The 15,587-nt window shown below is 38.1% G+C and overlaps 1 protein-coding gene across 4 annotated transcripts in view; it reads right to left on the reverse strand.

Moving 5' to 3' along the window:
* Positions 1-15,587, reverse strand: part of nf2b (NF2, moesin-ezrin-radixin like (MERLIN) tumor suppressor b) — a 58,020-nt gene that overhangs the window by 24,458 nt on the left and 17,975 nt on the right. For all 4 annotated transcript variants that reach the window (XM_072243380.1, XM_072243381.1, XM_072243377.1 and 1 more), the window contains exons 3-8: positions 15,285-15,410; positions 14,053-14,175; positions 9,307-9,390; positions 6,244-6,312; positions 4,872-4,954; positions 3,881-3,956 (exon numbers count right to left, since the gene is read on the reverse strand). In XM_072243380.1, the coding sequence (XP_072099481.1) occupies positions 3,881-3,956; positions 4,872-4,954; positions 6,244-6,312; positions 9,307-9,390; positions 14,053-14,175; positions 15,285-15,410 (561 nt within the window). The remainder of the gene's footprint in view (positions 1-3,880; positions 3,957-4,871; positions 4,955-6,243; positions 6,313-9,306; positions 9,391-14,052; positions 14,176-15,284; positions 15,411-15,587) is intronic.

Raw genomic sequence — 15,587 nt, forward strand, 5'->3', positions numbered from 1 at the left:
AAAGCAGCCTCATATCTTCTTTAAGCTTTTCTAATTTATTTCTTAAGATTCTTTTTACATTCTTTATATTCCTCTAGCACCTCATTTACTCCAAGCTGCCTATATTTATTGTAGATCCCTCTCTTTTTCTGAACCAAGTTTCCAATATCCCTTGAAAACCATGGCTCTCTCAAACTTCTAACCTTTCCTTTCAACCTAACAGGAACATAAAGATCCTGTACCCTCAAAATTTCACCTTTAAATGACCTCCATTTCTCTATTACATCCTTCCCATAAAACAAATTGTCCCAATCCACTCCTTCTAAATCCTTTCACATCTCCTCAAAGTTAGTCTTTCTCCAATCAAAAATCTCAACCCTGGGTTCAGTCCTATCCTCCTTCATAATTATAGTGAAAGTAATGGTATTGTGATCACTGGACCCGAAGTGCTCCCCAACACCTACCTCCGTCACCTGCCCTATCTCACTCCCTAACAGGAAATCCAACACTGCCCCTTCTCTAGTTGGTACCTCTATGTATTGCTGCAAAAAACTATCTTGCACACATTTTACAAACCCCAAACCATCCAGCCCTTTTACAGAATGGGCTTCTCAGTCAATGTGTGGAAAATTAAAATCTCCCACAATCACAACATGTGCTTACTACAAATATCTGCTATCTCCTTACAAATTTGCTCCTCCAATTCTCGCTCCCCGTTAGGTGGTCTATAATACACCCCTATAAGCGTCACTACACCTTTCCCATTCCTCAATTCCACACAAATAGCCTCCCTAGACGAGCCTTCTAATCTATCCTGCCAAAGCACCGTTGTTATATCTTCTCTGACAAGCAATGCAACACCTCCCCCTCTTGCCCCTCCGATTCTATCACACCTGAAGCAACAAAATCCAGGAATATTTAGTTGCCAATCACACCCCTCCTGCAACCATGTTTCACTGAAGCTACAACATCATATTTCCAGGTATCAATCCATGCTCTAAGCTCATCCACCTTTCTTACAATGCTCCCAGCATTAAAATAGATGCATTTAAGAAACTCTCCACCTCTTACTCTCTGTTTATCCCTAATGGAGCAAACAACTTAGTTATCTTTTTCTTCCTTCTCCCCTACATCTTCGGTCTGAGTGCTCCCATTCTCTGTCCCCTGCCTATCCTCCCTCACACACTGTCTACTAGCTTTCTCCATTTGTGAACTAACCTCCTCTCTCCTAGTCTCTTCATTTTGATTCCCACCCCCCAACCATTCTAGTTTAGTCTCCTCAGTAGCCTCTGCAAATCTCCCCGCCACGATATTGGTCCCCCTAGGATTCAAGTGCAACCCATCCTTTTTGTACAGGTCACACCTGTGCCAAAAGAGGTCCCAATGATCCAAAAACTTGAATCCCTGCCCCCACTCCAATCCCTCAGCCACGCATTTATCCTCCACCTCATTCCATTCCTACCCTCACCGTCGCGTGGCACAGACAGTAATCTCAAGATTACTACCTTTGCGGTCCTTCTTCTCAACTCCCTTCCTAACTCCCTATATTCTCCTTTCAGGACCTCTTCCGTTTTCCTACCTATGTCATTGGCACCTATATGTACCACGACCTCTGGCTCCTCACCCTCCCACTTCAGGATATCTTGGATGCAATCAGAAACATCCCGGACCCTGGCAACAGGGAGGCAAACTACCAAACTGGTCTCCTGACTGCGTCCACAGAATCGCCTATCTGACCCCCTAACTATTGTGTCCCCTATTACTACTGCCCTCCTCTTCCTTTCCCTACCCTTCTGAGCTACAGGGCTGGACTCGGTGCCGGAGGCACGGCCACTGTTGCTTCCCCCAGGGAAGCTGTCCCCCACCCCAACAGTACTCTAACAGCAGTACTTATTGTCAAGGGGCACAGCCACTGGGGTACTCTCTAGTACCCGACCCTTCCACTTCCCCTTCTTAACCGTGACCCACCTGTCTTCCTCCCGTGGCACCGGTGTGACCACCTGCCTGTAACTTCTCTCTATCAACTCCTCACTCTCCCTGACACGACAAAGGTCATTGAGCTGCAGCTCCAGTTCCCTAAACACAGTCCTTTAGGAGCTGCAGCTCAGCGCACCTGGCGCAGATGTGGACGTCCGGGAGGCTGGAAGACTCCAGGACCTCTCACATCCAACACTGAGAACAACAAGCTGCCCTCACGCTCATACTTCCCCCCTTTCCTCAAATAACAGGAAAAATTGAAAACCAAACCTACTTTGCCTCGCCCGTTTCCACCTAAGCCAGTTGAGCCAAAGCCCTTAGGCCTTCGCTCTGCTCCCGGCTCACTCCGCTGCCCGCTGTATAAGGTTGTGCTCCTTTTAAATCTTCCGCTCTTCACTACCCGACGTCACACGCCTGCGCAGTCCCGCCTCTCTTAACTCCGATGAAAAAACAAAAAATTCAAAATGGCTTCCGCCACACTCCCACTCCAATTCTCAGACTTTCTTCTCCTTTTCTGAATGTTGTGCCCAGAAAACTGACAATGTACTCCAAATGTGGCTGAAGCAATGTTTAACAAACTGCTTTTTGACTTCTATTCTCTTGTATACCTTTGCCTCCAGGATCCCAACTTTCTCAATCAGTCCTGCTAGTCTTAATGGCTCATCCACATACATTTCCACATCACTCCTCTGGTGGCTTTTAATCGCAGTTCACAATGCAATTGTTCTCTTTACACCCATGTCATTTATAAAATACAAAAAGAAACAGTGGACCTCCGTCCCCAAGAGAAATCTAATATCCTTTCACTGTTACTCTCCCTTTTCCCTGTTGCTTACCTTTTTTAAAAATCTATGAAATGCAGTCCTTTTTATTCCATGGCCTTTGATGGTGATAATGAATTTTCAAATGAAATTTTTGATCATTAAATTTGATTATTCAAATATAATGTTGTTAAAGTTGAAAGCATCATCTATTGTGTAACAAAATAGACTACACACGAAACTCAGATTTGCCAGTAGCTTTGTACATTGTAAGAGTTCAAAGGAGCTCAAGACTTTTATATGTGCCTAAGACTTTTGCACTGTACTCTATATATCACCATATACTACCCTGAGATTCATTTTCTTGCAGGCATTCACAGTGGAACAAAGTAGTACAATAGGATCATTGAAAAACTACACACAAAGACCGACAAGCAACCAATGTACAAAAGACCACAATCTGTGCAAATACAAAATAATAATAAATAACACTGAGAACACGAGTTGCAGAGCCCTTGAAAGTGAGTCCATAGGTTGTGGATCAGTTCAGTGCTGAGGTGAAGCAGGTTCAGGAGCCTGATGGTTGAAGGGTAATAACAGGTCCTGAACTTGATGGTGTGGGACCTAAGGCTCCTGTACCTTCTTCCTGTTACATAGTTAAAAGCCCCTAAATATTTCTTTGTGCAGGAATACGACTTCCCGCGTAATTGCTGCATTAAAAGTATTCTATTCTGACAAAAGTAAACAAAAATTTTAAAGAACAGTTTATGGTAAAAAAAGATCAAGCAAAAAGTCCTTCGGTTTTCAGTGGTTTTGCCTGAGTTTGTTTGTTTGTTTATTTATTGAGATACAGCGCAAAATAGGTCCTCCTAGCCCTTTGGGTTGTACTATCCAGCAATCCTCCAATTTAATATTAGCCAAATCACAGGACAAATTACAATGACCAATTAACCTACCAACTGATACATCTTTGGACTGTGGGAGTAAAATGCAGTACACGGGAGGAAATCTACACAGTCACCCAGAGAACATACAAACTACTTACAGGCAGCGGCAGGAATTGAACCCGATTCTCTGGTACTCTAAAGCGTTGTGCTAATAACTACACTGGCATCCTGCTATAATTCATGCACTTTACAATTTCAGTATTACAAAATACATACCGTGATAGGGAAATAATTTACTCCGTACATCTCTAGGTCTTGTGCAATCTTTAAATATTCCATTTCAGCTTCATCTCTATCAAAAGTGGATAATAATTTAAAAAGTAGTACACAAATGAAAAGAGAGGTTAGTACATTTGCTTGGCAGTATCATGGTTAGATTATTTTCACCATTAAAAAGCATAGGATCATAGTATTTATTGGATTGCTTGTTTTACATTTATTTTAACCACTTAACTTATCGGTATAACTAAACCAAATCGTACTGGGCCGAAGGAGAAACAAAGAAGAACTAAAAACTCAGATCAAACAACTCCAAATAATGGGCAGGAAGCGATTGCAAATGCTGCCAACTAGCCTTAAGGTAAACTTGGGGCACATTAAATTTCAAGTGTCAGTAAATAAATTTTGTCGGACAGACTAAAATTAACTGAAATTAAGTCAACATTAAAAAAGCAGAACATGACCTTGAGATATTTCATTGCATTAACAAAACCTCAATTCCATGAAGGTCACAAATTAACACCAAGCTAGAGCTGATGCCAAAAACCCAAGGAATTACACTGAACAGAGGAGGACCTGATCCGTAGCCACTGAGATGGAGGTTATGTAACGATCAACATGTCTGCATTTCAAAATTTTGTTTTTGTTATTTGGAAACAAGTTTAATGATTAGGTTCGTGCAAAATACATGATACCAGGCTAACACTACAAAATGATTATTAATTATTTAATGGATTTCATAAGTAGGTAATGATAGATTTAAATATGATTGCATGTTTGATCAGAGCAAGTGTAAAAAATAATCAAGTGTGCAGATTTGAGGTATCTGACTGTTCTTGTTGTGAATTTTTTTTTCCTAAATTACTTTTTCTTCAAAATCGGAGACCTTTGCTAAACTAGAAATTTTTACTTCCAAAACACAGAATATATAACCAAATTAAATAAAAAGATACAATCATAAAATCCTACTAGATGTAGTGGTGCTTACCTCGCAATTCCCCTGTGCTCAGCATACCAGGCTGTTATCTTTTCTTCCCACATGTCTGCTGTCATCTGATATTGTTTAAGGACCTAAAAAACAGGCAATATAAAAAGTAAACTTTCACCAAACAATGTCATTTTCAAGGCTAGAATTTATGAATAGCATTAAAAATATTTCCATAACATATCTAAGGGATCAATATTGCCTGTGTTAAAGCAGAATAAAGAAGTGACACATATTCAGTGGTGCATACTGTGCAAAATGGAAAATGAGAAACTGCAGCTCAAACAGCAGACTACATTAATCTAGTTTTGAAATCCCTGCCTAATCCATTAAAACAAAGCAAACCTGCTTCTTGCTTAAAAAAACCATATCAATCACAGCACAGTTGTTACATTAACATTTATTTACCAATTAATATCCATTACTGTTTTACCATCAGTTTCTTATTCATTTTTGATTTTTAAAAAATCAAGATTCTGTAGCAGCCCTTCAGTAATATTAACTATTACAGAAATAACTATTGTAGAACTCAAGGAGAAATAATTTAAAAATTTATTAAAAAGATAATTCTTAGGATCTGGAAGGCTGTGCCTGACAGAATGGTAGATTATAAATTTACAGTAACATTAAACAAAATTAGTTATCTATTTAGAGGGCAATGGGGAAAAATAAGCCAGCAGGATTAATTGGATAATTCTACTTAAGAGTTCATGAAAGCATGAAGCCAAATGACCTCATTCCACACTATAATTAATGCTTTTATTTCTATGCAAAACTAGAACATTTTGGGTCAATTTATCAAAATTTGATTGATAATTTGGATAATTTTGTATTCTTCCTTCAATATTTTAAGTTTATATGACATTAAAACCTACAGACTACAGAGGGTTGTAGACTCAGCCAGCACCATCACATGCTCAACCCTCCTAATCACGGAGAACATCTTCAAGAGGTGCTGCATCAAGGCTGCAAGATCCATCACTAGGACCCCTCACCATCCAGGATATGCATGGCCTCTTCTCATTACTACTATGAGGAAAGAAAAACAGCAGTCTGAAGACTCACATTCGACATTTTAGGAACAGCTTCTTCCCAGTTGCCACCAGATTTCTGAACAGTCCATGAAGCCATGAACACTACCACCTTGTTCCTCTTTTTTTCCACTATTAATTTATAGCCAATGTTATGCCCTACAGTCTTGCCACAAAACAGAAACTTCACAATATACATGTCTGCGATAGCAATCTGACTCTGATAGCAACCCGATTCTGATAAACTCCACAGCAGTAATAAATTAGTAAAAAATCATTTCTAAAAATATATTATGCATTATCTAACAAAAGTAAAGGGCTTCACTGAAAGTTGCTGGACCTACTCTTTTTGGTAGTAGTTCATCCTGAGCCAAGAAACCAGGTTTATGAAAATTTGGATCGTAGTCTCCATACTGAAAACAAATCAAATACAACATAGTTCAGAATCACAAACAAAGTAATGATGTGTTTAGTACTGATATATACAGCAATTTTCTTCTCTGGATCATAATCATTATCATTCTCAATTAAAAGTTGACGGGAAAATATGCACAGGTACCACAGATCAATTAGTTAACATGTTTTAGCACACCAGCACTTTTAAATTTACAGTGTTCAAATAAAATACAAAGTTCACCCTATATAATAAAATAAAGCCAAAAATATTTTAAATAAGGCACTCTCTAGTGATTTTGGAAGACTTAATTAGTTCCAAAGGATTTCATGGCAGAATTACAACAGACAGAGTCTGTAAGTGGTGGGTGCAAGCAAAGGGCACTAGCAAATTTGGGACAAAGACCCCTACATGGATAGGAATTCCAGAATATCCGAGCAACACCATTCACTAAAACATAGCAGGGGAGAGTGGGATTTGGGGGGGGGGGGGGCATTGGAATATCTGGTAAATTTTATTGCAATATTACCACGATCAAAAAGTATTTTGTGGGCCAGTAAAAAATATATGCAGCAGGTGTAGATTCTATTGAGCTTATTAAATGACTTATCCAGTATTTACCAAACTCAGAAGCACTAATCCATGGCCTCAAATTGTGGAAATACTGAATCTTTTCCCAGTGTGCTAGCTGAGGAAAGAGGAACACAACAACAAACTGAACTGGAATTTGCTGATCATGAGCTGGCAGATATGTACATACTACAAATGGGAAGATGACAAAACTTTAATGTTTCCTGGTCTCACCATCAAGTCCACGGTGGTTCATAAGCTGCTGAACCAAAGAGTCAAAAATGTTTTCTGCCTGGCATCTCAGCTTTTACACTAAACACAGATGATGTATCAAACAACTCATACATTTCCACAGAATTACTAATTTTCCTCTAGAAATATTTTACCAATAACTGATGGAAATTTGTGTTTTTAAATAATTGCACCAAGTAAATGAGACATTTCAATTATTTTTAAAGATAAATTCTTCATCTTGCACCCCACCCCAAATGTTTCCAAATGTCCCTGATCATCAGGAATATTTTGGCAGACTGAAATGTCTTTTCTGGAAACACAAGCTCTCAATTCATCAGTGACCTTTGATTTTATCAACATTCATGGTCTGCTGCATTTTGCAAATGAGCCACAACAGTGACAAAGGCACCACATTGGGATTTGCCTAACCACAAAGACTTAGGTTAGCTTCTGGACTAGCATGGCTAGCATAGCAAGGCCATGCTGGAATCAAAATTCATCTCCAACGTATTCACTTTTACTGACAATACAAAAGTTAGGTGAGAAAACATGCTAAGAATACAAGTAAATTAGATAGACTTGTTAAGTGTATATGGAACAAGGTAGCAGACGGACAACAATGTAGGGAAGTATTTAATAGCAATAACAGAAAAGCAGAACAAAGACAAGAACCCATTTAGTTACTCAGGGGGATTTAGGAAACTTGTTTCTACAAAAACCTAACATAATACAGAATTCAGGAAGGCAACTGGTCCGGGAAGGTCATGAAGTAAAAGTGTGCAGCAAAGGGAAAGACTGAGGTAGGGAATTCAGAGTGCAGAGCAGAGAATGGCAGCTCTTGTCCAAAGATTCCCAGCATCCTATGCCTCTTTAAGGAGCATTAGGTTAACAAAGCTCAGTTAACAACCAATCCTTACATTAAAGTACTTACTGCTGTTCAAGGCATTTCCCTCCAACTTTTATCAAGACAATGCTACATAAATTACTCCATCCAGCGCTTTGTCCTAGCTACATACATCTTTGAAGAAACACAAAAGCAGTAGGAAGGCTGATGTGAAATACAGTGGATTCTGATTAACTGGGACCAGTACATTCTGGTCCAATTATGCACTACTGCAATTAGCCTAAGTTTCATGGAAATACTTAAAAAGGGATAAAAAGACAAACTATTATTTAACTGAGTAACAAATTATGTATTTAAATGAAATACAGAACAAATTAGAACACTAACAATACAACTACAGTACTATAAAACCATCTTACCTCCTAATAGTTATCGGAGGAATTCATCCAGTGTATGCTGCCATGTTCTTTTGACTGACTGTAAATGAACAAAATCAGCAGAGACACCTAATGTAGATAATGGACTGCCTTCATTGCCTTCCTGCATGAAGTAGGGTCGTAATCCAACAATAAATTTCTTGGATTCATGTTTAGTCACTAACTCAAGTTTTCTTTTTAAATTTGGTCCAGTGGGGGTTTCTTCCCCAGCTAGTGTCAGATTTTGGCAAGGATCTGAATTTTTTAAGTCAAATTAACCAAAATTATCAAAAATCACAGCTTTTTGAATCAACATCCATCAACCCAAATGGATAACAACACAAACACATACAACTGATGCAATTTAAAAACTGGGCTCCAAGCACAGTGTAGTGTCTAACGGCCACACAAGTGCATGCAACTGACGTTAGTTAGAAACTAGCGGCAATCTGCCAAGTGCACAATTCTGTAGTGACTTGGATTTGGGCGTCAGCATTGAACATGACAGTAAAAACTTGTCAATTTGCAACTGGGAGAAAAGCTGGACACTTCTGCAGTCTGTTCTTTACAGTGAAAGGGAACAAAAGAAGTGTAATCAAGTCTCAGTGAAGAGACCAAGTAAAGTGATAGAAAAGACCATGTGTATAACTAAAGAACAGAAAATTTATCAGCTAGCAGAAAGTTCGTATTTTCCATTCAATAGTCTCTACATTAGCCCTAAGATACTACATATGGTACACATTTTTTCTCAACCATGTATTTGTATTTCAGTCTCCTGTCCCAAATAAAGGAAAGGAACCCTGGTTATTTCTTCAATTAGTTTTTTGTTCTTTAAGAGTTGTCCCAGATAAGCAGGTGCTCTGATTAGCTGATGGCTAATTAACCAGAATCCACTGTACATGTTTTTATCTTGGACTTAGAATATTTTTAATAGATTATGACGCCAAACCTTTGCTTGAACAGCATAAGATGCCAGCAGCACGGAAGCCTCAGGGGAGCAATAAATCTCCTCATCCAAGATCTGTTTCTTCACCTGTGCAAAAGGAATAAGATATTTCAATCCAAATTATGATACAATTCCTGAAGCATATGACAATCCCATGCCAGCTTTTAATTATGATATTATCAGCCAAATACATGCAACAAAATGGCTCACTGATTTTCTTTGAGCGAAGAATCCAATGCGGCCAACACAAGAGTTTACTATCATACTTCCAACTGGAAAAGTCCTTCTTAAAATTATTTTATTTAATTGATGTATATATAAACAACATTTATCATTGAATTAATGTTACTGCTACATGTTTAAAATTAGGTTTACTCTGGTCAAAGTTACTTATACAAGCAAATTTTACACATATACATTTATTGTCATTTACTGCCTATAAATATTTGCATTGTTGAACCTATAGATTTAGTCAGCAGGTGGATGCACACTCTGTCCTCACTGTTAGCGCTGCAAACAATTGCTCTTACTTTCTTCACAATTGCCTGACTGACTAGGGGGCATCACAAATTCTGCTGAACCCATTACCAGTCAGAAACTGACCACATCTTTCCATCACCCAATGACAAAGCTCTGTATGACATACTAATGGGCAATTCGTTATTCATGCACAAGCATTATTTTACAGTGGCTTCAGTTTTCAACTCCTAAACATTCATGTCTGGCCTTATACTCATGATGAGATTCACAAATTTCCGTGTTCCTCCCTTATTTTCATCCCTCAACAAAGCTGATTTACAGCTGTTTAAAGTTTCCAGACATGAATGATTGGAAATATTCTCTAATTGGTGGATATAGAAGAGTTTAATCTATTCCTCAGACCAACAATGTTAAATGTATGAAACATTTTACCATATTAGAGCAATTAAAAAGTACAGCACAGGAACAAGCCCTTTGGCCCAGAATGTTGTGCTGAACCAACTAAATTTGTAATCAAATGGCCAACTAAACTAATCTCTTCGGCCTTTACCATGTCCATATCCTTCTATTTTCCCCACATTCATGTGCCAATCTATGCGCCTCTTAAAAGTGCCTAATTCAAGATTCTTTAATGTCATTTCTTGTACACAAGTGAAAGGAGAACAAAATAATTGTTACTCAGGGTCAGATGCAGCACAAAAAAAACACAAAAGATAAAGAATTAATAATTTAAAAAACACAATGAATATAAATACACAAGATAATTTATATACATTGATTGTATATGCATAAAGCAATGTTGGGCTGTACATAATGACTGACAGGGAATAATAAAGTAGTGGTGGAGATAGTGGGTAAAAGTGTTGATCAGCCTTATTGCTCAGGGAAAGTAACAGTTTTGGAGTCTGGTTGTCCTGGCGTGGATGCTACGTAGTCACCTCCCTAAATAGGAATAGACAAACAGTCCATGAGCAGGGTGTGCGAGATCCTACATGATGTTACTGGTCCTTTTCCGGGACCTTTCCGTGTAAATGTCCCCAATAACCGGGTAGACTGGTGCCAGTGATGCATTGGGCAGTTTTGACCACCTGTTGTAAAGCCTTCCTGTCTGCCACAGTGCAGTTTCCATACCAAGTAATGCAGCTTCTTAGGATGCTCTCTACTATGCGCCTCTATAATGATGTGAGTATTCTAGTTAGGCTGCATCTGGAGTACAGTTCTGGTCACCCCATTATAGCAAGGGTGTTGAAGCTTCTGAGAGGGTTACCAGAATGTTGCCTGAATTAGAGGCCTTGTGCTATAACGAGAGGTTGAACAAGGCAGCATGCTGGTAACCCTCTTCTGCACCCTCTCCAATGCGTCAACATCCTTCCTATGAGAGCCGTATGCAATACTCCAGATGCAGCCCTATTAGGATTTTATAAAGCTGTAAAGTAACTTCCTGACTTTTGACCTCAATGTCTTGACTTATAAAAGCAAGCATGCCACATGCCTTCTGAACTACCCTATTAACCTGTGTAGCTACTTTCAGGGAGCTATGAATTTGGATCCCAAGATCCTTCTGCTCTTCAATAAGGTTAAGACTCTTACCCTCAACAGTGACCTGTCTCTGACACAACACCTGACATATATCTGGGTTAAACTCCATCTGCCATTTCTCCGCACACTTCTGAAACTGATCTATATCCCACCATATTCTTTGCCGGTCGTCTACACTATCCACAACACTACCAATCTTCGTATCTTCTACAGACTTACTAATCCACCCACCCACATTTTCATCCATGTAATGTATGTATCACACAAACAGAAGAGGCTTCAGTACAGATCAGTGGAATACAACTAATCATAGGCTAATCATAGAACAAGTCACTTCGACCACTACTTTCTGTCTTCTACGGGCAAGCTAGTTCTGAATGCAAATGGTCAATTCACCACTCTTCTGGTTCTCAACAGTTTCTGATTTAACTATCTACGCTATGTTCCAGTTCATCCTTCTCTACTCATACGTTGCATCTTTGCCATCATTTGGCCTTCAAGTCTGTTTTGTACATGGCCATCTTCTCAATACAGGCTCTTCCTTTGCTGCCTACTCCCTCTCTTCATTACTTGGTAATCATTTCAAAGACAAACTGGCTCCTCCGATGGAAGAGGCCTTTCAAATTATTTTGCAAATTTAAAAAATGCGTTATTTCATCTTTTACTTTTTCTTGTTCCAGTAAAATTGCACAACTTTCTCCACCGTGATAGTATTTCATTTTCATCAACTTGTTGTAATCACCAGACTTTCATAACTTTTTAAAAAATAGATTGTCCCAAGTAATGCACAATTCTAATCCCACCAGGTACACAGGTTTTGCATTCACTCAGGTCGTGGCTGCTTTGCTAAGCACACAATAAACTATATTCCTCTGCAGCTTAGTTTTTCAGTTTCCACACTATCAGGAATAGATGATACAACCGGAACTTGCTCATTTCCTAGACTTGCTGCCCACTGACCCTGCTAACACCACTGACTGCAAACGGGCTAGAAAAACAGACCTTCCACACAGTGGGCATAGAAAGCTTGTGAACCCTGTAAAAATTTCTCTATTTCTGCATAAATAAGACCTAACATGTGATGATTTTCACAAGTACTAAAACTAGATAAAGAGTACCCAATTAAATAAACACAAAATCATTATATTGTTCATTTATTTATTGAGAAAAGTGATCCAATATTACATACATTTGTTGCAAAAAGTATGTGAATCTCTAGGACAATGCCTTCTACAGAAGCTATTTGGAGTCAGATGTTCCAATCAATGAGATAAGATTAGAGGTGTGGGTTGTAGAGGTGCCCTGACCTATATATTAAAAAACACATACACACAAAGTCAAGTTATTGACAGAGTCCGCTCTTCTCAAGAAAGATCTGTTTGTGCACCATACTCCCATCAAAACGATTTTCAAAGGACCTTAGAAGAAGAATTGTAGAGATCATGAAGCAGGAAAAGGCTACAAAAGCATTTCTAAAGTCCTGAGAGATCATAAGGAAGAGAAATTGTCCAAAACTGAAGGAAATTCAGTACTGTTGCTACTCTCCCTAGGAGTGGGTGTCCTGCAAAGATCACACCAAGAACACAATGTGCAATGCTGAATGAGGTGAAAAAGAATACAAGGGTAACAGCAAAACACCTGCAAAAATCTCAAGGACTTGCTAAAGTCTCCATTCACATGTCCACTAAGAAAAAAAAAACACTGAAGAATGGTGTTCGTGGAAGGACACCATGGAAGAAGCTGCCATCTCTAAAAAAAACAAACAAGCAAACAACATTGCCCCAGAAGTGTTGTAAAACATCCAGGTGGTCTTTTGCAAACTTGAGATGTGTAACAATGTTCTGTGAACAGATGAGACAAAAGCTTAACTTTTTGGCAGAAATGCACATTGCTATATTTGAAGGAAAAGGGGCATCGTACACCAACACCAAAACCTCATCCCAATTGTGAAGCATGGTGGAAAGAGCAGCATGGTTTGGGGCTGCTTTGCTGCCTCAGGGCCTACACAGCTTGCAATCGTTGAGGGAACAAGGAATTCAAAATTGTATCAAGACATTTTACAGGAAAATGTCAAGGTAGCAGTCCATCATCTGACACTTAATAGAAGTTGGATAATGCAACCAGACAATATCCGAAAGACAAAAGAACATGAATAATAGAATGTTTTAAAAAGTAGAATACCTGTGTTTTGGAATAGTCAAGTCCTGACCTTAATCCTATAGAAATATTATGGAAGGAACTGAAGCAAGCCGTTAATGCAAGGAAGCCCACCAACATCCCAGTGTTGAAGCAGTCTTGCAAGGAGGAATGGCCTAAAATTCCTTCAAGCCATCGTGCAGGATGGATCAACAGTTACCGGAAATGTTTGGTTGAAGTTATTGCTCTACAAGGAGGTCACACCAGTTACTGAAAGCAAAGGTTCATATACTTTTTCCAACAAATATATGTAATATTGGATCATTTTTCACAAAAAAAATAAAGTATAATGCTTTTTGTGTTATTTATTTAACAGGGTTCTCTTTATCTAGTTTTAAGGACTTCACGAAGATCTGATCACATTTTAGGTCATATTTATGTGGAAAGAGGAAATTCTACAGGGTTCACAAACTTTCTAGCACTACTGTATATATTGAAGGTCGCCTATTAACCCATCTGATGATATGCACCAAGGATTACAGGCATTCCATTAGGAAAAACATAAAACCAATCTGCAGGAAAATGGATACATACCTGCAGAAAGAAAAGGTGCTGGGTGATTTCTTGGACAAGTTCTTCTTCTACTTTCTCAGGATAGAACTTGGCCAGGAAGTGAAATGTAATCGGATCCTCCTTGGGAACTTCTTGATCCAACACCTGTTTGTAGTGATACAAAAACAAATTCCCCAATGCATTTAAAGAGAATATCATAACTCAGTGATCATCTCTGTATTTATCTACAATAAAAAACTTAAAACTGAAATGTTTTTCTCAAAGATAGCACTATTTCATAGCAACTTGAATTACAGAGGTTTGTGAAAAAAATTCAGTGTATTCACAGATATCAGAAACTTTCAGAGATACCAGAATAGAGTCAAACATAGCTCTGTAGAAAGGAAAAAAGAAAAAGTTGAAATATACAATAACTCTAGGTCCCTTTCATACATGTATCCAAATAGAAAGCTATGAAGTAGAAGGATATTTATTTTAGTTAAATCAAATGAATCAACTAAATCAATGATATTAAAAAGAGATGACACAAGGGTACATAACCAGAACATCTTCACCAGCCATTATTATTGATAATGGTATGAGTTCCATTTCAAGTGACAAAATGTTTTGAAAGACTACTTACACAAGATTGTTTTTATTTTACAAAGCACGAGGGTTTCAAAGATATTTTGAAGATTTGCAAAAGTTATCATCTGTGTTAACATCATGGAACCAGTTCTGAATGATCAGTGGATTCAAACTTGACCCCATCTCTATCACTTCACAGATGCTACCAGTTCTGAAAAATGCTTCACACATTTTCTATTTTCATTACACACCCTTAATTTTCCATTCAACTTCTATTATCTTTATTAGTTCCTTCCATAAAATTATCAATTCTTTCCAACCTATGACACAATGGACACCAAAAGTCAAGCTACACAATTTATTGGTGCAACCCACAATTAATCCTTATTTGATCGCTTTTAAGATCGGTACAATAAAAAGATTTGGTCCATTCAAATCCGCAACATGCTTTTCTTCAATATTTGCAAACTATAAATTCAGAATTTTTGCAGAGTCAATTTTGCTAACATTTATATAAATTCTATTACGTTCCAGATAACATTTTAAGATTTACAGATGAATATGTTTAGAGATCAATAGTACAAGTTTAAAATGCTATCAAGTAATCTTGACAGTTTATAGTTTTAAGCATTCAAATTTAAAATTTCTGCAAATATTTTTAAACCAAATAAAAACTTTATACAAACCTTTTTCTCCATTTTTAACCATGCAGAGGTATCTTTTACCATGTATCGTAGTCCAAAGAACCAAGTTTCTCGCAATCCAATTGTTCTACACACCAAGTCAAAGAGGTCTTTCCCTTTCCATTTCACCTGCAAGAAATAAAAATGAACAAAATTTTTAATATCTTGAATTATTGTTTAATATTATCTGGTCCTGCATTTCTTGGCCTGGCAATCTAGACTTTGGCAACACTGCACAGATGAAGTGAAGAAGGAATCTGAAGTTTTACAACCAGGATAGTTTTCATTTTTAAAAAAGTCTGAGAT

This window comes from Mobula birostris, chromosome 25 (assembly GCF_030028105.1).
Source record: "Mobula birostris isolate sMobBir1 chromosome 25, sMobBir1.hap1, whole genome shotgun sequence".
NCBI classification, from domain to species: Eukaryota; Metazoa; Chordata; class Chondrichthyes; order Myliobatiformes; family Myliobatidae; genus Mobula; species Mobula birostris.